General features: G+C 36.6%; 1 protein-coding gene and 1 long non-coding RNA gene across 2 annotated transcripts in view; one reads left to right on the forward strand and one right to left on the reverse strand.

Moving 5' to 3' along the window:
• Positions 1–27775, reverse strand: part of LOC116165197 — a gene marked incomplete at its 5' end in the record, with an annotated part of 65110 nt that overhangs the window by 17085 nt on the left and 20250 nt on the right. Inside the window, 1 exon segment of the mRNA XM_031479502.1 lies at positions 20117–20209. Within this exon segment, the coding sequence (XP_031335362.1) occupies positions 20117–20209 (93 nt within the window).
• On the forward strand, positions 16440–17353 carry LOC116165198. Its single transcript, XR_004144102.1, has 3 exons — positions 16440–16540; positions 16594–16611; positions 16690–17353. It is a non-coding gene; the product is annotated as an uncharacterized LOC116165198 (long non-coding RNA).

Consider the following 27775-nt stretch of genomic DNA (forward strand, 5'->3'; position numbering starts at 1 on the left):
AAATCAAGTCATTTCAAGTTTACCTCTAATTAGATATTTAAGTGACTACAGGAAAACGAGCCAATAAAAATCTTTCTTGTCGATCTATTCGTACAATGCCGAAGCAACATGGACATGTCGGAAAGGTAACAAGCTGATAAAAGTGATCGAAGGACCTTGTATACAGTTTGGGACGGTTTGCCAATGATTGTGTGATGGACACTTTTGTTGTGAAATTGGTGCGCAATAACAGTTTTGGTTTTAGACAAAATCTAAGATTGATGTGTTAAAATCTCGATTAAAATATTTTATTATTGATATTAATCAGTTCGGTACTTTCGGTATTCCAATTAAACGCGCAAAATTTTACCGATACACATTTTGATGGGGAAGATTTTGCATGTAGTGGTGTAGTGTACTTGAATATGAGTTCGAACGCGAACGCCAGAATCGCAGTGGACAATTACAGTAGTTCTATTCGACAGCCGACGAAAAAGCGCACAGATCACAAACAACAGCAGTTATTGACGCGTCTACCAGGTGGAATCGACAATAGGGTCACAAAACATATTTGTAATAGTAGGTGTACACTGTACAGTATCATAATTTTACAAGGTTTTTCAGCACACGTTTGGGGACCTTTTAGTGAGTCATTTGGAAGAGAAGGTGTACGGCAATTTTTAAATATAAGTAATAACGAGGGCGAGTTAGATAATTAAACAAAAGATATGCTAGTACAAGCAGAGGCATACCTGAAAGATTAACATTGCCACATCACCAAACCAGAATGGCGGCAGTAAAAGAGGACGTACATTGGTGTATCTAGGACTTTCAATTTCAAGTACCTATTCAAGTAGTGAAGCAAGTTTTCCAAACCACTGTGGGCGGAGAATTGGAAAATCTCCAAAAGAAGTGAAAAACTGTGGACTAGTAACAAACCCAGAATAAAGCACTTACGCATTATTAGATATGTCTGTTATGCTCATATACCGGCCCAGAAACGCAAAAAAATGCACAAGTGCATTAAAGGTTATTTACGAGGTTATTTAGTTGGCTATGACGTTGATGAAAGATCTAAGATCTGGATAAAACTCAGATTACATTAATGAAATTTCAGGTCCGTGTGAGAAACTAACAATGAGCGATATATAGAGCTGCTAAATTAGGAAAAGAAAAATACACAATTAAGAGATGATATTTTCTCAGAAAATGAATATCAATCAGTCGTCCGAAGAAAATTTTTCAGGATTTGATTTTGAACCTGTATGAAGAACCGCTCCAGGACCTGGCCAAAAGCTTGAGAGATCGCTCTAACTCTCCTAAGGGTGGGAGGCGGACGTCAAGTAGTAACGGACATTTAGTTGAAAATAGAACTGTGGAGTGGCGCGGAGCTTGAACTCGAGCTGAGAGCGTATCTACTATAAACATGGCGACAGTGCGACAGCTGCACAACGAATGTTCCGACACAAATATGATATTCCTCTCCGCGGTCAAGTTCCTCCTTTACAAACGCCATAAAAACATTGAATTTTGAAGAAACTGGTTCGGCTACCTAGTGAGAGTGTAGTGTCTGTTCGAAGCCCAGAAAACGATGCAGTGCGAGTCGTTCGGTACAAAAAATGTCCCATCACTGCAACTTGAACGTTGGAGCGTGCAAAGAACACTGCACGTGCACAACCTTCAGGTTGTTCAATCTCTAAAACCTAATGATGGTGAGTTACGCTTAAGACTTTGTGAACCGCTATTGACTAAAATTAATGAGGATGATAACTTATTTGAAAGCTTTTGGATGTTTGATGAGGCTCACTTGTATTTTAAAACATGCGTTGCAGGGCGCACAGAAATCCCACTGAACTTCATCAGCGTCCGTTACGCAGTCCCAAAGTTAATGTACGGTGTGCAGTGTGTTGTCGTGGGATGATTGGACAAAAATGGTAACCGTCATATCTCAACGTTACATTGCAACATCTTTCACTCCACGGCTTTTTGATTTTCCATATATTGACCTCACACACTGCCCATCAGTCATGAGACAATGAGACGTCTGTTTGGGATAATGATAATGTCAAGGAACGCTAACTTCGCTTGGCCTCCGCGGTTTCCAGACGTCGTGACGTGCGACCTCTTTCTATGGGGACATAAAGAACGTTGTGCATTAGACTAGATCAGGAGTCGGCAACCTGCGGGTCGGGCGCATGATGCTCTTTTGATATAAAGTTGCCGTTCTCCGCATTTATCTAAAAAAATCAGTTCATTTTTTCGAAATTCACCTTTTTAATTAATCTTATTGTATTACGAAATTGAAAGTACATTTGCAGTAAATAAGTTATAGTAATCGTCAGAACTAATCTTAACTTCGGCCGACATCCCAGAATTTAATCCTAGGCAACAAATTAGCACTACTCTGTTTATTGACTTCACGGTCCCAATGGAAGACCAAGGTAGCTGACTACCAATTTGAATTGGCACCGTGTGATTTCTCCGCATCTTTGGAAACTTTTGTATTGTTCTCTTCATGGTAGATTTTAATACAAGATGTGTGAGAAATAAAGGCTATTATTATTATTATTAATTACCTAATTTGTGACACTTGTTTACTTTCTGGTATTCTTTTGTTTTTAATTATCATAGCCTACTCCGATGTATAAACATATATGTACCTAATTCATTAATGGGCAGGTACTTTTGTGAAAAATATTGAATAACCTAAAAACTATGGGGACACAGGACACCCCTTATAAATAGTAAAGAGAACACAAAATACTATCGAATAGCGAAATAAAATAGTGGTAGTTTCATTTGAAAAATAATAGTTATGGCACTTTGAACAAAGGACATTGAATTAAGTCTCGAATGAAAATATGCAGGATGTTCTATTTAAAAAATCACTGTAAAAATCGGCCACCCTGTACATTTAAAAATAGTTTCTGTAGATCCGCACCCATCTAAAGTTGACATTTGCACAGATTTTTTTAAATATTTTTTTACCAGGTATGAGCTAGGAAAGATCGACACACTGTTGCAGAAACCTGTATATAACCAAATACTATACCTAGTAATGAATCGAACATTTTTTGCGGCTCTTTAAAAACTGGGAAATTTTGTAAATTGTAACTTTTGGCTTTTCCGTTTCAATAGGTTGCCAACCCCTGGACTACACTAATAAATCTTGCCGAGCTGGAGACTCAGATTGAAGAACACATCGCGAACATCTCAGAAGACACTTTGCGTCGCACTATGCTAATTTTTAAAATCGATTAAATGAATGTGTTGAACGCAATGGACAGCACTTAACTGATGTGATTTTTTAAATTTCTCACGTTAGTGCCACTCTTGTCTAACACATTTTCAGCATTAAAACAAAATTGGTACATTTCGTTGATTTATTATGATTGTTTAAAAAGGTCTCGTTTCTCTGCGTCTCCCTGTATATGCAGCAACCTTAAGCTAGAAACGCACTGGACGCAGCATTTTGTTTGACAACGTTGCGATGCATTCTGTTGCTGTTTATCGTACAACTTATCTAGGATAACTGATAAGTCGTATCAAACATCGTTTTAACTTGTCGTACGATGTAATTCCCTACAATTTAATGCAAACGATAACTGATAAGTCGAACGACAACGCCACACACATTATCGTTTAGTGTTTAGACCAGGGTTTAGACTTTAGGTAATATCGATTTATTATACTATGGTATCGACCCAAGTCGCAGGATAAGTTGCGCGAAAAATCGTACCGTCTGAATAAAGGAAAATGTTGTAGTGTTGAGCCTTTTATAATGTATTCTTAGTCTTAGATTAAGTTGGCTAAATCGGTTTTTGGAAGTTAAGTTGACATTTTGAAGATGTCAAACAGTAATAAATAAAACTAGTTTATGTTTATTTAAAATCGTCTAATTTATAATGTTTTTATTTATAAACAACCACAAATATTTCACAAAATGTCAATAGCGTTTACACGCAACACGACTAATTTATGGTAAGTTTTAAATAAGTGGGTCTCTAGTGGTATCAAGTAAACTACAAAACTATATTATGTCATATTTTTCGAAAGTCGCGTCACCATCACCACACCACCAGATTCTCGGTTATATTAAAATCTGAATCCTAACACGAAACAGCACCCTTGATCTTACTCATTTGCTTTTTGTAATAATCGACAAAAAACCAATTTTGCAATTCTATATAGGTAATTTTATATTTTACAAGGAAAATAAAACAAAAATCGGAAATTTTAGACTATGGGATTATTCGAAAACTTTTTAAGAGAAATTTGAAATTGATGCCTATTGTCCTGAAACCGAAAAGCTACCACTTGAAAAAACTACATTTATTCTTACACCATTAATTTATACAGTAACAGCTGCCACTGACAACAGGCCGCAATTTTTCATTCCAATTATTCCAGCTTCCAGCAGGTTTTTCATCACAGTATGTAAGTCAACTGCGAGCCGAGGTGGAAGAGCGTGCCAGAAGGATTACATTACCATTACTCTCAACACACGACACGTGGATATTGTCGAATCTCAATAATTTCATAGTAATATTAGCTTACATAAATCTGACCACTGAAGCACCATTTTGATCGATTGCATGCTGGCGGAAGTCAGATGTATTACGACTCATAAATAAAGGAGAAAAAGTCGGATCTCTTACATTTGAGTTTCCGTTCCCTCGCACAGGAAATAATTGAAAGTTGTCGGTTCAAATTAAACCTTTTAAAGTATTTCTGTATTTAACATTTAACGGATATAAACTATAATAAGAATCATAATTAAATTACGCAATCACGAACGTAATTAAAAAGTGGATTACATTTCAATTAGCTTCGACACAAAATGGACTGTTTATCACCTCACGTTTCATAGGCGTACACTGGTATAACAATTTAGCATAAATGAAAACGTACCTATTACGTGATTGTTAGATGACATTACAAGTGTAGGAAGTGTTTAACGTATTAATTTTTATTACAAATGTATATTCATTTCCCTATTGTTCAACGAAGCATTTGATTATCAGATTAAAGCGCTGTTTACATTTACATACATTCAAATAACTGTGTTTTACGCAAAATTTAACGCTGGTTGCATAATACCCATTAAAAAGAAATTTATACTCATTATTTGAATACCTACACCAAATATTTCTACACTTCATATCCATCCGAATAATGAACCAAATTAACCTTTCTTGTATATTCATGGCAGAAATTAATTTGATATTTTGAACCTTTCTCGCTTTGATATGTCTTAATATGTTTAGTGTGACACTTTTTTGTACCCGTATATTAAATCCATGTGGTACAAAGGACTTTGCTACATCCACGAACGCTCAAAGCAAAATTAAGTACATCCATAGAATAGAGGCCACAAATAGAGAAGTCTGAACGTAGTACGCCCACGGATTGTCGGACGATTCCCCCACGGAAGTTTCGCCCCATAAAATTCGCTCATGAAAGATCTAGCTTCGTAAGATTCGTCCTTAGCAGATTCGCTCAAGGAGAATGTTCCTCCGAAAAATGTGTCCACGGGAATTTCGTTTCTCAAGTAACCACATTAAAAAAAAAGAAATAGCCCAAAAATATGGGGGGGGGGGGGCAAATCCAAATAAACAGGGCAGTAGCTTATTAACGATACTTGATTTTAGACAAAATGGTAGTCGCGCGTAGTATTTATTGACGATTTACTTTCAGAACAGCATCTCAGAAAAAATTCACGAAGGATGGGGGGAGGTGACTTGAACACGCATCATTTTGAAGGCCGCATACATTGTTTTGTATTTATGACCAATGATATGCCGTCGCCGTCCAGTTCTTACGAGAACTCATGGTAGCATCGATAGTTAGCGACGTTACTTTTCGGGAATGTAAGAATATATGGAGATGTTCCCGGGAGCGAAGATACTGCCGGCCGATTTTCATAATGCGAATCTCTGGAGGCATTTTTCTCCGGCATAAAAATCCGGAGACGGTTTTTTTTGAGTAACTTTTGCGCGATTAATGTTCCGTACACGAATCTTTCGGAGGCGAAAATACTGGTACCGAATCTTCCACTGATAAATTTTCCGAGGGTAAACGAATCTTCCGAAGTCGAAGTTTATCGGGGTCAGTTCCTGAGGTGAATTTACCCCACACGCGCTCAGGTATAGCCAGTCCTGGAGCATTAATGGCAAGCGTTGAAAGTTGGAAATATTCATCTAGTGACAAAAGTGTTACGGACATTCTTCCACTGGCCCTACGTGTCATTTGGAAGAATCTGATCACACAAAGGATATGGCAACCCATGCGGTGCGGTACTAAAGGTTTTGGTGGATGTCGAATAGGGATGTTGCGGTATCGAGGGATTATGAATTTTGCGCACAGATCAGAATCATACCTGTGCACAGTATAGCTTCATTATCTGGGCAAGGACAAGGCGGCACCTCCATGATTTTCAGCCTTTTTGAGATGTGAGGCAACGATTCACTCGACAGAGTAGTTTAGTACAAGCTTCGGGTTCGAGTGCATTTTCGTCTCTATAGCTGACAAACCAGATGAGGAAACAGTACTTCGGATCTACGGTGTAAGAGATGTTAACTGGATCGCACTGAATCAGGTTAGAACGCACTTGACTTATCACTAGGAGCAAGCCCCTAGGTTTCAGTTCACTTCCTTCGAAAATTCTTGGTCACCACGTTTTAAGAGCAGCGTACAGATGACCCAAATCGGGTATTCCATTTTAGCGGAATCGCTAAATCGCAAAAAAGATTACACTAACCAAGCGCAAGGTAGATACCAGCGCGGGCAGCGCATCAATGGGGCAATGAGGAAGGATTTAAATGGAGAAAACAGACTGCATTGACACTTGAAAATACAAAAAAATTTCATAGTTTAATATACGATCAATAACAACTGTTTAAAAGAACTTGCTTATATCATAAGCTAGTGCTGGGCAATAAATGAAATTATTATCGATTTATCGATAAGTCTGTTTAGTCGGATAATATTATCGATTAATCGTTTATCGATAACTTTCGATAATTATCGATAACTTGATAATTATCGATAACTTTTGATAATTATCGCTAAATTTTGATAATAATCAATAATGATCGTTATCGATAACTTTTGATAATTATTGCTAACTTTTGCTAATTATCGATAACTTTTGATAATAATCAATAATGATCGTTAATCGATAATAATAGATTATTATTGGCATCTGTCGAAAATTGTCGCTCTCTGATGATTGTTATTGATTAATCGAATAGTGATAATTATCGAGAGAAAACTATGGATACTTTTTCATAAATCCTATCGATATAAATATATTCTCAGTGCATACACTCGTTAACATTTTTGGTTTGATTTGGTATTGATAGTAATAATTTAAATAAAAACAGGATGTTTTGAATAATATTAAAACAACTATAGGTATTCCGTAGTTTTCTGAAATCAAAGGTAATCAACTAGACAATAATCCTCAAAAATTTGGTACGTCCTCCAATAACTCCAAAATTATTAATTTTTAATAGAAACGGTAATTAAGCATAATAGTATCTAATTCACGTCAACCAGCCTAAAGTAGGTTGTGAATTGTGATCATATTTTACAAGTGACATGCCAACTCCGGAATGCTCTTACATGATCACTTTTGCTATTTATCGACCAATTCTTTAAAATCACAATTAATCGATACATGTTTAATAATTTTCGATAAATTATGGATTAGACGACCATTTTTTTAAAATTAATCCACTATCTATTAATCGATAATTATCGATAAGTTATCGATTAATCGATAAATAAGAGTCTTCTAACATTTCTAAAAATTGGAATCTACAACTTTAAACAAGAAGTTAAACTATTTACTTTCGTTTACTCTCCCATTTATATTTTACCCTTGTGTGGTCTACCCTTTCTGTCTGTCAGTCTGTGTCACCTTCAAGGAGCCCTAAGTGAGAAAAGTGTATCTAGTTTCCATTCCAATGTAGTCGTTGTAATTTAGGCAGATTTGAATTATTCTACATTAAACATTTGATGTTGGCTATAGGTATATGGGATAAAACCCCACTGCAAAAAAATGAATTAAGAGCGCGAGTTTGTGTTTGCGCTTGAGGGGTGCATCTGTATGCACATCAAAGCAGGTCATGAAATGCTAAATTGGAGAGTTGTAGACCTAGGCCAGTAAGCGCCAACCCAAGACCCCTAAAGTTTATGTCAAAAGGTGACGGTGACGAGCCAGGATGGTAATCAGAGTAAAAATAAGCTTACCAGTTTTGATTGTATCGAAACCGAATCCAAGGGGATTTCCTCTCTCTATTATTCTATGAAGTGAATTGCCTCAACTTGTTTTTTTAATAATTAGGTATTAGTATTAGTTAGTTTTTTTACTCTATAAAATAACCTGGGGAATTATTACTATCTAATTAAGAGCAACACATTCAGTTGTACTCTATGTACCGTTGTAGACAGTTTGATAGAAAATTTAAATGTGCATTAATTAACCAGTGACCACTCAAGCCATCCCGTTCTGTTTTAATTTATTTTGTGGGTGGTGGTGGGTGTCTCCTTGCATTAGATAACTAAGTAATCCTAATCACTACTTACCTTCGTTTTTATATTTACATGAATTTTACTTTTACTTCTACGAACCAAATTGATACAAATTATAAATATGGCATTTACAAGAAAGATCAATCAGAAATGATAAATTTTATCCTAATGGATCTGATGTAGAAAAAGAATCTACTCGGCTTGGTGAGAGTACGTTGATACTTACTGCCCTTGACCGTAGCTTGTGCTCCTTATTTACTTCGACAACTTCGTGTCGTGTGCGCTATAACGTTTTATGTTTTATTCTGTTACTACTGTTACATAAATTTAATATCTCTAACACCTGATTACTACCTAACCGAATGCAAATAAATATCTGAATAGATGGGGGTTGTGGTATTGCATTATAAAAGAAATGAACATCTAATATGGGTCAACAAATATGAGTTGAAACCACAATTTTCATATTTAGTTAATTATAATATTAATAATCATGGGATGGGAGAATAATTTAGGTGTACATAGCTTTGTTTTTTTTCTCATTGTATCGCCGATTGGATAGGTAATAAATACTCGTAGTTAACCGGGCGTCACATCTTCCTCGTTATGGTAGTTTTGCAAAATAGGAAAACGAGATGTGAGCTGGTTAGGCGAAGGTTTTATATTGTTGAATTCATTCATTTGACCTAAAATTACATTAAATGGTTTGGTGTGCCATTACCTTTGCTTATCCAAGCATTTATACCTTCGGGAAACAACACGAAACCCGTCAGTCATGGGTCAACATGAAATTCACTTCTTGGACATCAAAGGAATGAGACGTGCACCTAACGTAATCGCATAGGCATAGACCTTCTGTGTCGAGTGACGAAAAATCAAATATGGCGTCAATAAGGAATCAGAAATCGAAACCCACACGTTACAAAAATTTTTCAGCACTATCAGAAACCTGAGAAAAATTCACCAAGGCTTTGACAACATTGTTTTGTATATTTGATTAATGAACGCCAGGTAATTGAGAGAAATGTTTCTTTGCTTAACCTACTAAAATTGGGATAAGTTTTGTTACAAAAAACCGGACAGGAGAGATTAATTTCTCCGAAATTCGGCATTAATATTTAGGACGAGTGATTGCTTGAGAGGTTCAGCCATTGCGTTCTTTTTAGTTTTAATGGGTCAGTGTACAGGTGGTGTGCAAGATTGGTTTATTAACGCACATATTTTAAATTTAATTGTGGGGGGCATATTGAAGGACTCCCTAAAAATATTTTCAACGGATTCGCAATTGTTATACTAATTGATTTATACCTAAGTTGCATTTTTGTATATTGAACCCCCTGTATATTATTGCATATTACACATGTGACATGATATCTCACATGAGTCGTTTAGCAGCAATTCCTCATTTTTTCAAAAAGTAGATGTCCAGTAAAAATTGAATATCGCAGTTATCATAAAACTTAGAAGACCGTGACTTACTAATCGTCAAATGTACTAAAATACGCCGAACGGTCAAAAAGTTACATTTTTTTTATGTTAAAAGGAGTCACTCCATCAATTTTCAAAATGTCAATCAAAGGTAACTTGACTTTTTTTAATGGATCTACCAAGTTTTTTATTGCATTGCACCCTGTATATACAACCTACAACGATGCACACATTTTTGAAAGCTGGCAACGTAAATGTTGGTTGATTTTTTGGGTTATTTAATGCAGGTAGTAATCTTTGCATTTCTTTATAATGTATTTGTGTTTTGTATGCGGCATTTCATATTTTTTGTGAGTTTCAATCTTAGATTTTGAAGTTGACTTGATTTAACCTTAATGCAGATACGTGTGTTTGGCACCGTTAACCTTTTGTTTGAGATCACGTTCATTTTTGGTGTTTGCTAATGTTTGTTTATCTGTAAGATGGCCTTGGCCTCAACTTGGATTTATATTTCTGATCATTCTTTTAAACATGCGGAAATTTACCGAATTGTTTGATGTATGTATGTGTACTGACTTGTTTGTAAACTAACATTTTCGCGGTGAAATGACGGTCACAGAGGTGCTAAAAAACTGTAACCAGATGAGTACGACACTCAATACTGGGACTGCTCTCGAATCTCAACTATAGGCTGGGTAATCCCGAACGAGGGCCCACAATTTGCTATCCATCTAGAGGACGAGATTCTGCTAATAAAAAACTCTTCGGTTTAGAATCTATGTGTGATATATGAGTTGCGATTCGCTAATTTCCACATATTTTGTTGTAACATTAAATTTTCCCTACAAGGCCATGTAATTTTCCATCTTGCTCTTAACAGAAAGATTTTATTGCACCAAATATGAGTCGCATCCTGTGCACTTCATCTTTTCTTAGTATGTTTACCATCTGCTTAGGTATCCTAAACTTGTTTTAACTTTGGCCGCCACCAACTTGGATTTATTAATTAAAGATCAGATTGTTGAATATATTTTGTACTATATCAAAAAAGTGTCGTTGTCGAGTCATATTTAACTTGAACTTCCAAAGGTGACTCAAGTCAATCCTTTTTTGATCGCTCGTTACTTGACATTGTATTATAAATATTAACAGGGCACCTTACAGGGGACCTTAAAAGCCTTTATCAAATTATCATTATTTTCCGTTAGTCTTTTAAATTTGAACTTAAATATGCTCCATATTTTATCAAAATCGGACCAAAACCAAAAAAGGTATTTAAGGTGAAAAAAGATTCCAAGTATATTTGGCCCAACGTGTAGATAGAAGGGTTTTCAAAAACATTTCTTGGCTTCGAATACACAAATCGGCCCAACTTCCGTAATTTCAAACGTAATTTTGAGAAAGTAATTTCAAAATTTATTGGCGCCTTAATATCAGCAAGCAGAACTGTCTATACACGTAGACAAACAACGGGACTTTGTGGAAAAAGCTCGGGTAAAACGTGATAGCCCATTCCATTGTGACATGTGTACAGTCAGATGGATCGTTAGAGGTTATAGGGATCAGGTTCCGTAATCCACACCGAAACACGAGTCACTGTACGACCATTCAGCTGCCTGTGTGGGGATCCCCTATCCGCCATCCGGGGATGTGCATCCACCGCACGATCTGGTATCTTGAGTGCCAGTGCACTGCGGAATAGGGGGCAACAAAGGCGAAGGAAGTGCGGGGGGGGGGGGGGAGTCGGGCCAGAGCTTCTCCTAGGAATTACTCCCTCTGTTGTCAGGGCCAGGATTAAAGACTCGATGACCAGTCAATTCCAGGCAGAGCCTTTGCAAATCTGGGTCTCCTTTGTATTACCCATAGAGAGTTCGGGTTATGGACCAAACGTGCATTTCCATTAATTAATAAGTTAGTCAATGTATCAGCTGCACTACATTGGGGAGGCCACATGCAGGTTCTGACTTCTGTAGCGAAGCAGATGAAACTACCATGTGGTCTGTCATTGTGATTGTGACGCCTTGATCAGAGACATCAGTTCCTTGACGACAGTTACTGAGTTACCTGGAACCAGGAACCTGGAAGGATGAAGCAACTTCGGCTAAACAAGGTCCTATGCTTCATTGAGAGGCCCTCGTTCTGAACCCTAATGGCCAAAGAAAAATGTAGGCACAGCGAACCTTTGGTGCTGCCTGGTCGAGCTCCCCTTGTGAATAGAACAGAACACGGAGTTATTATCACCTTTATTAGCTAGATATCTGAGATTTCAGCACAATATCAAGGCTCATTCAACTCTGATCCTATAAAAAAGGCACATCATGATCATTATTCCTGTTCATTAAACAGTATTGTGCTGTAGGTGGGTACCCATTCAATGACAGTACCAAGAATATTCACGTTCAATTCAATCTTATTTATTACAAAATATTGTTGACTTCCTTTCGTCCATTTCTGCTACGTAAAGCAGTAAACGAACAGATCCTAAAATAGCTCATAATTAAAATGAAAAAAAGTGTGCATTTTAGGAACAGTTATAGCAATCGTGTCTGCAATTTTCATATGAATACAACACAGCAAGTCCTTCATTTAGCCACCGCCTTCAGCTGTTAATTATTTCTAGGCACGTTCATGGAATACGTTTAGATTGTATAACAACATGGATTTTTTTCTAAAATATAAATATTTAATGAAGGTAGGTATTATTTATAAAGCTGAGAGGGACATGAATGGAATTTTATTTGCGCAAAGTGCACGCCTTGCATACCATAAAATACTGCGAAACTGAAATAAACAAATGGATACATTTTTGTTCTTCGAGTTCAATTGATTCCGAATCAAAAGAAATGGAAATTTGGCAAACTAGAAATCGCAATTACTGCAGCATCCACTTCCTGGTTTGTCACGATTCCAATCTATCTTGCGGTTATCTGTAGTTAGTGTGGACCATTCCGAGAATGCCTGCGACCTCGAACGCAACACGAAGACGAAGCAGCGCCACTTGCTTGGTCTATTCGTTTAAAAGCCAAATGCACACGTGTTCACTATTTTTAATAAACGTCCACTTGTTACGTAATCGATAGTAGTTGATGCGGTTGGAAATTTTCCTCAGTCTCGTAAATTATTCTCATTTACAGAAAAATTGGTAATCGCCGCATCCGCATCAGATCATCAGCCAAACAAGCAAAATCACAAAGCGTTTATGTCCTGCACTGTTCCTACAACTGCAATTCAATTTACGATGCCAATAACGGTTGTATAAATTTACGGACACAACTTTACAACGGTTACAAAAACTGGTTGTGGTTTTATAAGTAAAGTAATTAAATTACACTACGTAGAAATTTGGTAGTCTCGAAATTTGTAAATCAGATTAAATCCAGTCCAGCCAGTCCAGTATAAATTATAGTAATTAGTCAAATAGAGGTTACACTCTACTCGTACTCACGTCGTAAAAATGCAAAATCATGACGTTTTCAACTTTTTTTGATAGTGTTTAACACTTTAAACTCTCCTCCAGCGTACACGCATTTCTTGCTTACATTATTTCCTCGACGCAGTTGTTATCAAATCAATTTTAGGAACTTAATTTTACAATTAAAAGCAGCGTGGAATCTAAGATTGAGAGGAACAGGAAGGATAGGCAAATTGAAGACTTACTAACAAAGGTTAACAGACTGGAACAACAACAAAGGAATAAATTCCTGGAAATTCATGGAGTTCATACCAACAAAAATGTCATCCCTGAGGTCAAGTTAATGAAGCTGTGTTGAAGTTTGCTAAACTAAAGGAATTCAACTAAAAAACGGAATTTAACTCGGTGGAAGAATAGGAAACTGTCAAAGAAGCGAGTGAAATCGTGGTGGCGACAGTTATCAGAATCCGATATGAACTGTTACGCGAGGTGAACGGAAGAACGGACGCGGACATATTGTCTCTCAACAGATGGGTCGCGTCCCCTGTGGGGTCGCAGAACATGTCCCAGAGGGTCACGGAATACAGGGGAAAATTAAACACAATTATTGTTTTGTTTATTTTATTCTTTTGACTTAATTTTTGAGTGGGCTTCTTTAATAAAGAAACACAAAACAACTATAGAGTGTAGACGTGTATTAAAAAATATATAAATAATTCATGGAAGGAGGGGGGGTGGAGGTCGGCAAAACAATACTCAACGTAAACATGGAAGCTTGAGAACCACTGATCTAAGCTTATTCAAATTAAATTTTGTACTATAAAGCACAACTTGGATATATCCTACCCATTGACTTCAATTTTCAATTTCAATTTCAGCTGTGCTTCAGAAACAATTATTACTCCTTGAATAAGGCCTTAGAAATACTAAGAATACGACGTTATTTTTTCAACAAAACAAGATTTTCATTTTCAATGGGAAAGTTTCTTACTGATAGTGCGTTTTGTAATAAATTATTTTTGGTTGAGTATCACTGTAATTTTTTATTGAAGCCTATTGCTATCGCAGCTGGTTTAGTTTAACGAGCTCTAATAGTGCATAATTTTTAACGGGTAGGCTTTACTCACTTCGTCTTCTTTTCCTTGAGACTTCAATTCACAATTGGTAACATTTAACAGTCGTCATATACATTTTTGAAAAGTTCATAAATGACGGTTTAACTGCAAAATTTCTTAAGTAGGATTTTATATTGTATTTATATTATCCGTTCATCTGTTCATTCGTTCGTGTGTTTGATAACCACGTCTATTTTGATCAAAACATGTCAAAATTGTTATTTATGCCCTAAGATCACTGGGAACAAGCTCACAGGAATTATATATCAGTGGCCAAGACATGCGCTTTTGGTAACCGCGTGTGATTTGATAAAAAAAACTCAAAACTTTTAGCTGTGGACCAAGATCCATTTTTGATAACCGTGTATATTTTGATCAAGGCTGTTTTCAAATAAATGCCTCCAAAATAAATTGAAATTGTGAATATTCTTCGATATTCCGTTGTATGGGTTAATTAAGCGGGCACGATTATTCTTTGGCATTTTTGTTCGAGTGTAGCCATAAATTATAAGGGACTGCATACTCATTTAGAATAGTTGTAATAGTACCACATAGCAGGGGTGGAGCCCAGGGGGTTATTGGGGCTGTAGCGCCCTCCCCCCTCCCTCCCGACATGACTTTGCAAAAACGGCCGCTATCTTGAATCTGTTTAACAATTCACCGCCTTCCAAAACATGCGCATACCAGCCCCTCCCAAATCAAGTTCTTGGCTACGCCACTGCCACATAAGATGCGTTTCATCTATTAAATAAACAAGAGATACATCCACAGCAGCTCCAAGGACCATAGGGAATATTAAGTATCAGCATTGAATAAAAACACTATAAGAAGCCTAACGCTTATAAATAAACAAGAGATACATCCACAGCAGCTCCAAGGACCATAGTTAGGCTTCTTAATATTCAATGGTATCAGCCAGATCAAAATTTCAGCTTGCGAATTTTCCAACTACAAATCTTGTATATTTCAAAGTGCATCGAGTTATTCCCTCACGTTCAAGGACAGCAAAGTCCCCAACACATTAATTTAAGTTCGTTCTGTCCTGATTTCCGTACAATAGACATATATGTGCAATTTTTAATTTGGGTCGTAGATCGCGACTACATTGGGGGGAGGGTTCAAATGTCGTGTGGCTTGAAAATCGGACCTCTATCTTTTTCTGTCAATTACTACCCTGCGGCCAACTTCTGTTTATGTGCGTGTATATCACACGGAGAAACTAAATTTTTGCCTGGAAGCTACAAAGTGGTGCTAAGAACTTGCGATTAGAGTTCGCATCTCAATTCTGCTCGTTTTGTCTTTAATTTTTCCACACTCTTCGTTGTATGTCCGTTGATTAACGGTCACACATTAGAATTTTTAGTGTGGGCCTCTGAGGTTAAATCTTCATCCAAATTAGGCCTCCATACTGTGCTTACCTACTTGTGCAATTGACAAGAGGTTGCACTTGGGTGGTGGAGGGAATCAAAGAAAACGTTTTTTTCCAAATGCATCAAGTGTCCAAAAAGGTTGCAATACTACTTTAGAAACTACCAGAAAAGTTTCAAAATTTACATTTACACTCTCTAACGATCATCGTAGAATGCTCGGTTTGAAGCATTACATCATTTTAGCTACCTACATAATATCGTCGTTAATTTTGAGGCAAAACGTGGTATGGTGTCGCAAAAATCAGCACAAAACGAGCACAATGCATTATAGTTTCAATTGTACTTAAAAAGTAACTAGAATTTGATTTTTAATGAATTTTGAAATTCACTGCGACAGTAGCCGCCGCCGCTATAATAAATTTTACGACACTTTGTGATAGTGAATCTCAATAAAGACATAAATTGAAACTCTACAACTACACCATAAAATTCTTTACTTAATTGCTTTATATGATCTCGGTATTAAGTTAATTATGTTCAATCGGATATACACAACTCTATTGCGAAATTATCATATCTTACCTTACATAACAAGTAATTAAATTGTACGTACCTATCTTGAATACTGACTACTACGTACATCATTTTGCACGTTTCGTGGAAACAGGTGAACAGTCATTAAAACATCTTGTGATTAGGTAGGTAAAATTTATACCTGATGCGTTAAAATTTTTAAGATTGATGCTTTTAGGTCCCCAAACACCTAAAGGTAAGTTTCACCTTGTGAATTGTATAGGTAACAACCAGGATTGAAAAGGCTAATTTTAAACCGCTCTTTGTTGTTTAGAGAAAAACGTGTTATAAACATCCCTAAATTCTCTGTTATTCGAAACAGTATCTCATCTTCAAGAAATCCGCTTCTTACGGCGAACGGAAGACCCCATAATAAATGAAAAGTGAGATGAAAAGTACACCCAGGTAAAGGAGAACGAAAACGTTTTGAAACAAGCATCATAGAGTGGAATCGGCCAACTCTTTATACTTTATAGAATTAAACGAAAAAGAAAATAGCTTACGTACAAACCTAAATAATAAATTTATTCTGTTAAGGATTTAGGGGATAGATGGCAACAAATATTTCGACCAAATGCAACAAGTTCGCATATATTATGTATTTAATGAGCCAGGGGAGAACAGTTGTCTGTGTATCATAATACTATGCGATCAAAAATGCGTTGCTGTCCAGTTACCTTTGGAATTTTTGTTTTCATGGGAAATCGTACTTAACTTGAACTTCCAAAGGCGACTCGACAGCAACTCATTTTTGATCACCCGTACTAAAATCTACAATAGTATGATATGCTCACGCGCATTCCCGCGCTTCTAACTGATATTTAGACATAGGGATTTATGTGTATTGTTTTTCCATATGTCTACTTTTAAATGGCAAAATCTCTTCTGAAAGGTACCTAATTTTATGCATCCAAAATACTATTTTTAAAACAAATAGACATCTGGCTTTCATATTAATTAGTTTGAATATTGAAAAAAATAAATCTATTATGCCCTTAAACTGTTACCGGCACTATTATACAGGGCGCCCATTGTGTATGGAATATAGCATATATCTCGGTAAATATCGACTTTATAAAAAAAATTGTATATAAAAGTTGTATAACATTTTATTTTCCATAACAAGGCATTCAATTTTTTCATTTCAGTAAACAAATGAGTTACAAATAACGCTTTAATTTTTTTAAAATCACAATAGGCTTATTATGCTTATGGCATATAGATCAACTCTGCAAAGTATGAACCGAATCGGTCCAACCGTTTGACAGTTATCGTGCTCACGGACAGACGGACACCATCTATTCCCCTACAAAGCTTGCATGCTTTGCTCTGCCGCTTAATAAATGAAGAAAATATGCGAAACTGAGGAGGATCAAAATATGTATATGTTACCGGCAAACTGCGAAATCCGGTATTTTGCGAAATGACCAATGCAGCAGGGAAAGTGATAAATGGAACTCGAGTTCGCACTTCTCCTGTCTCTCTTTAGGGATTTCGCAAAATGCCTAAACGTTCAGGCAAAGTGCGAATGCTCCGATATTTTCCACAGATTGCGCGTACAGCGGTGCCAAACGTAAAACGCGTTACGTTTGTACCTTCCCCCATCTGATATATTCTTTATTCTCCACACTAAATCCAAAGCTTGACTCAACAGAAAACCCATAGATGAAATGCAGTCTAAACGTGAGCGCAATATCTGGCGAGTACTTAAATAACATCGCAATCGTACGCGTCGTTACCATCCAATGGCAACGCTGTATCCGCAATCTGTGGGAAATGACGAAGCCTTCGCACTTTGCCTGCATGTTTAGGCCTCGGTTTAGGCATTTCGCAAAATCCCTAAAGAGAGGCAGGCAAAGTGCGAACTGCAGCTCCGTTTCTCACTTTGACTGTTGCATTCGTCATTTCGCGAAATGCCTAGGCATTTTGCAATTTGCCGGTAACATATACATATACCTTGGAAAGAGTATTGTTGGTGGTCTAACCATGTACAATAACTTATTGCAAATTGACTACAGATGGCCCTTAAAGATTTACTGAGTTTTCAAGACCAAGGAGTTTGAGTTACATTATATCAATATAGGACTAATTGGAAGAAATCACTGCTAATCTATTCAAACTGACCTTTAAAGTTAAAATTGACACACTTAACTCCATTACGATTACAGTGACTTTAAAATTAAGAACCCAATAAGCCAGGCAATAAGTCTTTAAAATTGAATAATAATTTGATGTGTGTAATTTAAGCTTTGAGTTGAGTTGTGTTGTAATTTATAATAATAAGGTACATGATCAGTCAATAATAATTCTTGGATGATACGCAGATATTTTTCTTCAACCTTCGTCAATTGAATAATATTTTCGGTTGTTGAGGTGAATTTCGTTCGATGTGATTTTATTCAGTAAAGCCAAATATTTTTGATGCAACCGCAATACTTCTTCATGGAACCGTTTATTTCTAGTGGGCTTCATAAACATTCTTTATGAAAATTACAATCGGTGGACCGTCTAAAAATGAAAGCTCTGTATACCAATGGACTGAGCCTCGGGTTGAGCTAACTCATTGTGAGGACACTCTGTATACACGGTGTCCATTTTTCGAGTGCCACTATGGAGATCTCGCTTATCTTAAGAGATAGACATTTGGTTAAATGAGGGCAAAGTTGCGAATTTTCGTGTTGAATAATAATCTGAAAAGAAATTTAAAATATCTTCAATAGTTTTGAAAATATCGCAAAAAAAAACAACATTTCTGATTTTCGTTTTTAATTTTTTCATAGTAAACTAATCGTTCTAGACATTTCTAATTAACACATTATTCGGACACTTTTTAATGGAGATTTCGAATATGGCATCCCGTTTTCAATAACTTTTAAGATGGCGGAGAAACACGTGGCAACTTTAATTTTTCTTATGGGCGCCGTTTTGGATTTTGACATTTTGAGATTACGAAAATATTATTTCTTCTTAACTATTTTGTTCTAATTTGAATTATAATTTTCTTGCAAAACGAAGGTTCATTTATATTCAGATGAAAATCTCAACTCAACTAGTTCCCTGCCAACGCTCTAACCAGACAGATGGATCAAACTGTCATACTTTTATTCACGATAAAAGAACTTTTGTTTTTCCAAAGCACACTCTTCCCGAAAAATTAAAAAGTGTCTGAATAATGTTTTTTTGCGATATTTTCAAAACTACTAAAGATATTTTTAATTTCTTTTCAGATTATTATTCAGCACGAAAATTCGCAACTTTGCCCCCATTTAACCAACTCTCTATCTCTTCAGGTAAGCGAGATCCCCATAGTGGCACTCGAAAAATGGACACCGTGTATAGTGACGCCGAATGCCGGCTTTATACAGAAAATCGATTATCGTTTTATATATGTCTATTTGAAAACGATTTCTTCTTGATTTTCTCTTCCTAAAGGATGAAAAATTTTTATAAATATATCAATTAGAATGTTTTGCGTTTTTCAGATTACAATATTTAGATTATAAGCGATTGCGATAAAATTAGCATTTCATTAATGCCATCCAATAAATTCCATTGTACCCACATAATTATGGACGCTTCTACTTCCAGTAATCAACAAGTGAATGAAATTTGCATAACCCACATATGGATTGCATTGTTATTCTTTTCATTAAAAAAACACACAATTATCCCATAAACACAAATATAATGAATATACAAACCTTGAGCGCGCAGAAGATGCAAGACTCCGCCATACACGCGTGTCCTGAAAGATCCCTAAAGCTTCGTCTAAAGATGTCCAGATGCCATAACACCTGCAAGAAACAGGGACAACGTTAGGCACATGTTATAGGGTAGGCAAGTGGCAATAATATACAACATATACAGCATAGGGTGGATGATATAAATATTCATCAAGCACGTGTCATAGGGTCTAATTGTTACAAAGTGGTTCATTTTTTAGAAATCGGAAACCGAAAACAATTCAGCCTTATGGCAATTTGTTAAATTTTCCATTGCAAATTACTTTGCTTAATGAGTTGAACACCGAATTTTGCATTTTTTAAATAGACGAAACTTTCACGAATTAATTTATTATTAACCACTTTATGATTTTGATAATTGGCCCAATTCAAATACTATAAAACCACAATAAAATTCAAAATATAGTATGCGAATTGCGAAGAAATCAAATTCAAGGTTTTTGCCGGGACGGTTGCGTCCCCTGAGTAACCTTATGTTTACAAGACAACAGAAGCATAAAAACACAATCACTGGTATACCTTTGAAACTTGCAAAATAGCCCTTCCTGGTTGCGATTTTCCCTTCGTCATGATAAATCCGTTATTAATTCACTATCACACACATGTCTCGTCACTTTATTTCAAATATATCGTCTTAAATCGCCATTTAAATCTTATAACGTACACAGTTGCGTGAACAACAAGTTACCTGTACAGGTGAGTTGAGTGTTAAGGTGAGTCGCGGAGGACGGGAAGTTGAACTGCGGCCATTGCTTTAACAAAGCAACTGAGGGGGGTGGGAACGCAAACCAAGTGGAACTATGAGACGAGGGGAAAGATAATAATCCCAATTTGAAGGTACTACTAAGCAAAAATAAGTGACCTGAGAACATTTAAATTTCAACTAATGCTATACGGACGATTAGGGCAGGTAGCTTGTCTCGTCTACTTCCTGATTTTTTTTACTTTAGTCTTATACAGAATTGTAAAAATGACAATTTAGATTTTAGATGCTAAGTCAAAATTCGAAGATTTTTCGTAAAGAGTTCAAATTTAGTGGGTAGTAAAAGACGAAGGTTGTAAACGCGCGGGAACAGAAAATTAAAAAAATACTACGAGTTTATAATGGCGTCTGTGTGTAAAATTGTTGGCCTCAGGCAGTTCAAGTTTTGTGTCGATAAAAAAGCGGCACAGATTGAATTCTTAGGCACGCTTCAACTTAACAACGAGGTACGTTATTTTAAAACCACTTCAAAATAAGATTTAAATCTGCGGGTAACCTAGGTATTGAATAAGGTCATTTTTAAAAAATTCAGGGCGATTTATTGTTCATTCCGGATCAACAAAAAATGAAATAAACCCTCGAATAAACCTCTTTCGCGAACGCGGCTTATGTGGTGTCATTAATCTTGATTTATTTGGAAAGGTTACCGCGGTTACGTAACGTAAATAGGTACAACAAAAAGACATTATGTTATCCAGTAATCGAGAATATTAGGAGAATTAGTTTAAAATTACAAATTGTATTATATTTTTTTATAGACAGCCAGACTGGCGGGAAAACAAAAACGAACTGCATTCAGTGATTGGTTGAAGCCTATAACTACTATGGCCAATAGCTTTGAATTGTATTTTATAATCAAAGACCAATAGTAATGAACTATTACTCGCCCTCCGTTTGCATAAAAGATATTATTACATTAGCAAAATATTCAAACTAATTTAGGAATTGGTTACCTACACCTGCAGACCTGCCTAACATTTCCGTTACTTAAAAATCGATCGATTAGAAGTACGTACAGTGTGTTCAAAATTATAAGTTGGTATAATGATCCATGTGAACAGTATGTAGGTATATGATTTCGTAAAGTTTTCAGGTTCAGCCTTCGTCTTTTTTATCGCATTTTCGAAAAGGAAAATGAACGCTATTGTCAGCACTTTGTCCGTCTGTCTGTACCACTACTAGTCCTCCAGTTTAAGCCTTTTCGTCGTGGTTTCTTTCTTAGGTATACTGTGTAATGCAGCTCCGAGAACAAAACGACAAAAGATTTTTTGGATTGGTCACTTCCTTCCCGAGTTATTAAGTACTGATTCTGTGCGGAAAAAATGCGCTTTCGTGGGTCGCGAGTTTTTAACTTGTTTTCGATTAAATACTATTTTTGTCCTGAACGCATGATACCGCGCAGCATCTTTCGTTGGTGGCAACAAACAAGATTGAAATTATTTTTGTCGAAGATTGGGCGAAACATTGGTAGTGGGCTTCTTCCAAGGTGTCTTCTTCCACCATATAATTTATAAAGCAACGAGAAAGCGCGCACCAGCGCCTGCGATGTGCTCCGGTGTTGCATCCTAATGTTTGAATATGCTAATGATAGTAGCGAATCCTGCTCTTTTCTGGAGAAGCGAATCAAATTTTATTTTTCCTTGGCCGAAGATCGATGATGTCGTGTCACAGGCACTAAACGCATGGAGAAGCATGTTCTCAGTCACTTCTTCACGTTTCGAACTATTGGCGGAATATAATCTTACAGCAATTCTGCCTCTTCCTGGTTTGCAAAGGTAGATGTCATTATGAGACGGTGCTAGCGCCGACAGCAAAGCAAGCAGATCGACGTCTTTGCCAACTATGAAAACAGCATCAAATGTTGAGCAGTGGTTGTCAATAAGGGAGCAAGTTTCTATGACGACGGTATAAAAACTGTTACAAAAAGCTTAGGTCACAACAAAAATCACTGTGATTTGAAATAAATATCGCTGTATAAATTTATAGCGTGGCAAAAATATTAAAAACAAGTGCAAGGTGTTCACACGAAATTTACCGTCGAAAATTGGGAGTTTTAAATAAATATCATATTTTCGCCGCTGCAACTCGGAACATATTAGAAGTAAATTTTAATTTTCATTGGAACCCTTTTTTCCGCTGCGGAGTTTGAAAAACCAATTGTTTGTACTTATCATCCAAGATGGCGGTGCCAGCCCCCCCCCCCCTCCAAGTCGAAAATATGTTTTTTTCAAGGCCCAGACAGAATATTTTAATATATATATTAATCTGATATTTTCAGTTATCTAGGCGGAGTTCATACTGAGACGATAGAAGGAAGAGGAAGAAATCAAGGGAGTGAGGTCAGGCGATCATGGCGGCCACCTTACTGGATCCTCACTGAATCCGGAAATCTTTCATCAAGATATTCCCGAAGGGAACGGTTGTAATGTGCCACACGTCGTGTTGGCGAGTCATTTGTCGTCGAGTTGCTATAGGGACATTTTCCAAGAGTGGAAATTCATTCTCTTCCGTCAAAACTGGTTTCCGGTTAACTCTCCTTGGTCGTTTTGCACTCTCAGCAGTTGTAAAGCTATTCAATATCTTTAGAAACGCGCGTGACTCTGGATATGTTCTACCAGGATATCTCCCAGCGTAACACTCGTGACACCAACAAACAACTCCGGTAACATTCTCCAAGAATAAACACCATATCAACCATTTCTGCTTGAATTTGGAACATGTTCGCATCGTTAATTACAAAGACAATGATACACCACCGACACTTTACTGTTAATTATGACAATTGAACATCTTTTGTTTCATCGTGGCAGACTTTGATTCGGAACAGAACATTTTTTTACAAATTGGCGTTTCGACTTGTTTTTTCTCTGAATTTTCTTATGGAATGTGTGGTTTTCGACTATCCAGAGCTATAATTTGTTTAAGGGGTGCCATTTGAAAATTTAAAAAAATATGACATTCGGCCACGGTCAATCAAAAAAAGATAATTATGTGAGAGTGGAAGAGGTCTTATCTTGTACCCCAATTCAAAGCTTAGCCGCCAGCCCACGTCAGTTTCTCTAAAAAAAATTTTAAAAAACTGTCAAACTTTGAGGAAAAAAGGTTGACAGTGAAATCGTTAAGTTAAGAGTATAATACGTTACATAAAATAACTACTTTTAAAGTGACTTTTTTCGGTATCTTTTATGGTAAAAGAATTATGATCCGAGCGGTTTTAGATGCTACACTCTGTACACACAAACCTAATAATAAACTGACCCTACTACTTCTGATCCAAATAATTATCCAAAAGATTCAAGAAACCTTACAATAGTGCACTTTTAACACCTTTGAAGAACATAAAGTAATTATATTTTAACAAAAACAATACGCTTTTGGAAGAATTTGCTTTACTTTTTTCAAGGCAGGAGGTCTAGGTTCCAAATTAAACCTTTCTGTAAAGGGGAAATTAATCCCTGACGTGGTACCTACTTATACTTTTTTTGGAATTCAAATGTTAACATTTCTGACACAGCATAGTTCATCACAGCCAGTGAACTTTTAGTAAATGGGGGCAATAAGCATCCCGGCTTCATTTTTTATTTCTGATCTACAAAGTACATTAAAAGTAAAAAGACCCGTGTGTCCTCAATTTTTATTTGCGAGTAAAGTAAACCCAAAATAAATTATTGAAATGCTGTGTTTTTAGTCCGAATTTGAAACGCTTCAGTCTAAATACGTCACAAACCTACAACCAATCACGTAGAAGTGAGCCGGCAACCTTGCGCGAGGCTCTGACGTTTGTCGGATTTGACATGTTTAACTGCATCTAACGCGAAAGTGAACGACAAGTGACAAGTACCTGTGACAGGTGACGCAAATTACAAATGACATTCTCCTGCAACATTGCCAATTCGTTATGTCATCTGAATGGTTCTAGGAGCTGATTGGTCGGGCTTATTACGTCACAGAGCCCGCCACAATCAGCTCGTTTTGAGTCAACTCCTAATATCGCACATGTTCATTATTTTTTTGCTAATCAGTCACTATTTTTAAATAAACTTTTACTGTCCAAAAAAATGTTTTATGGTTTCAGGTACAGGCTTATTAAATTACAACTGCGGAATTCAACTATATTGTAAACCCCTATTGTTCCATAAAAAATACGTCACTTTCTTTGAAACTTTAACCATAGATGTATTGAAGATCCATTAAAATTAATCACCTTAAGGCGAAAACCTTTTTACTGGGATTCCAGCTGGCGTAATTATTTTATTATGAAATCATTTTTCTTTCAAAACCACGATCTGAAAGTGCAACGTCATTGTTTCGCGCAATTAGTGAGTAATCCCGCAAAATTTTGCCAAAAATAGATTGTACCAGTACCATGTACTGTTTACGGGCAAATCCAAATTTTGCTAGAAAGCAGATGACCAAAGAGTTACCATAATTGTTGAAATCGAATTTGAAGAGTATGATTCAGAAATAAGAGATATAATCAATTTCAAAGTCAATAATCATCATGCAGTAAATACAGTATTTTCTCATAATACTCTGTCATAACAGATCGTGGAATAGGCTTACCAAGGAAACCACGTTAAAAAACGCGCCCAGTACGCTACCTAACATGTGGTGTAGAAATGTGTGCATACATGTAGATTATACAATGTGAATCCTTCAACTTTTAGAACGGCGATATCTAAAAGGAATGGCAATTCTTAGAGAAAAAAGTATAAACATTATTTTTGTAGATTTTATGATCTACAGTTTTTGTCTGAATTATAGGTACTTACCGTTTTCCACAAACATCCAAAAAACTGAACATTTTCATGACTTTTTTAGCACACATGGGATCTACGAGGACTTTGGCACTTTGTTTATACTGGCGTTAGGTGTACCTAAGGTTTCCACTAAAATTCAGCTCTGTCGCGGTTTTTGTAATTTGATCACTCCTTTGCCAGACAGTTTTTTCGGCTTCAGATTACTGTGGCAGTAAGGCGTGCCCAGCCCAGAGCGCTTCAGATTAAAATCTCAGAGTATGTTTGGGACTACATCTGCAGGAGAATAAAACAAAACAAGTATAAAGTGTGCAAAACTCTTGTGCAGATAAAGCGCATTTTTTTAAAAACGAAATACCTTTTGTTTTGACATCACCAATGGATATATTTCTAGCAGACGTCTCAATTTCCCTTTGTGAGTACCCTCTTCCGACAATCCGTATAAGCATTGAATAATAAATCTGATATTCAATGGTATAAGGGAATATACCTGATCACGATAAGAGGTCGAGGAGGAGGAATATGGTTGGTAGAAATTAATTCATTTCGTTGAGACCTTTCATTAGAGTACCATGAACGATATAAACGATATAACTAGTTCCCCCCCCCCCGTACTTTGATAAGAAGACAGAAAGAAGGGCAGACGTTGGTAGAAAACGGTTCTTTTCGTTGAGACCTTTAATTACAATACGATGAGAACCCCTCCCCCCCCCCCCCCCCGGCACCGCCGCTCACTGATCTTTCTACAAACCAATTTATTTCGATGAGACCTTTCAATAGAATACCAGGAAGTGTAGAACATGTTCCCCCCCACCACATTTTCTAAACTTTAACTTGGCAACACTAAAGGCATGCGTATGCAAAATCTGAGACCAATTGGTTGTCGTATGTAAAAGCATTGAATATCCAGAGGAGTTGGATATTCAATGGTAAAAGTTATGCACGTTTTACTTTCAAAAACAACACCTCGGGAAATAATTCGTGGGGGGGGGGGGCCAAATTTGATGGCCATCGACGGTAGAAGTGGGTCCGGACGGACGGACGGATAAAACGCAAACAATAGCACATTTTTTTTAATTCTTAAAAAATGCGCTAAAAATGATTAGTAGTTGACAAAAATGCTCTCGATGTAAAATAGGTGAATTGTATTTACTCTATGGTAACACTTAATAAGGAGGAGGGTAAGCTGTAGTAGAGCAAGATGAGGAAACATAATATATTGATTTTTTTTGTCTCTCGTTTTCTATTTAACTCGCTATCAATATGGTTTATACTTGTGTACAACCCAATGGGGCGAAGTCTGTTCTACCACTTAACCCCTTCTCATTAGATTTTATACATTATAGAACTTTAGTAGTTTGTACCTTAGATCATAGAAACAATTTGTACCTTAGAGGTTTGTACCGCCCAAGTAGTACAAGCAAACAAGATCACAATAAGTAGATGGCAGCATAGAGCAATGAGATAATTAATTATTAGCGACACTCCTTTATTCAACCACATTTCCAAATTTTGTATTCATACTATCACACACAACACATACAACTAATTACAAGCGTCTGCTGAGGCATAGAGCCATAAGATCGCCATGGATTGTTGTTTCCTACGTGAAATCCAAATTCACATGTTAATTACTCTATTTGCCTAAAATACTAAAATTATTAGCATTTTCACGAACTAATTACTTTCCATTATGACGGCAACAGTTGTAAACATAGTAAGAATTCGCCATCGTAAAAAATCAGCTTTTGTTCGTTCTTAAAGAAAGTTTCCTTTCAGCTCGCTATCCTTGACAGGCGCACCAATACATGTAGTAAGTGACTATTTTACACGGCTACTTTAATTTTTGCCTACATTCGAGACAATGAGGCCAGAAAATCTACATTACAAATTTTATCACGTTGAAAATGTTCTTATTACAACCTATGGTGTATATTTATCATTCGTAAGTAAAAGTTAAACGGAAGTCTTCAGAAAGGGAACGGGAACGTTGTCTAGCCCGAGTGACTATACAGAGGGGGAGGGGGGGGCAGAAGGGTGACTGATTCGCTTAGTGGTATTAAAACCAATTAACTAGAATCTAGAATCACAAGTCAC

This window comes from Photinus pyralis, unplaced genomic scaffold (assembly GCF_008802855.1).
Source record: "Photinus pyralis isolate 1611_PpyrPB1 unplaced genomic scaffold, Ppyr1.3 Ppyr1.4_LG2, whole genome shotgun sequence".
Lineage (NCBI taxonomy): Eukaryota > Metazoa > Arthropoda > Insecta > Coleoptera > Lampyridae > Photinus > Photinus pyralis.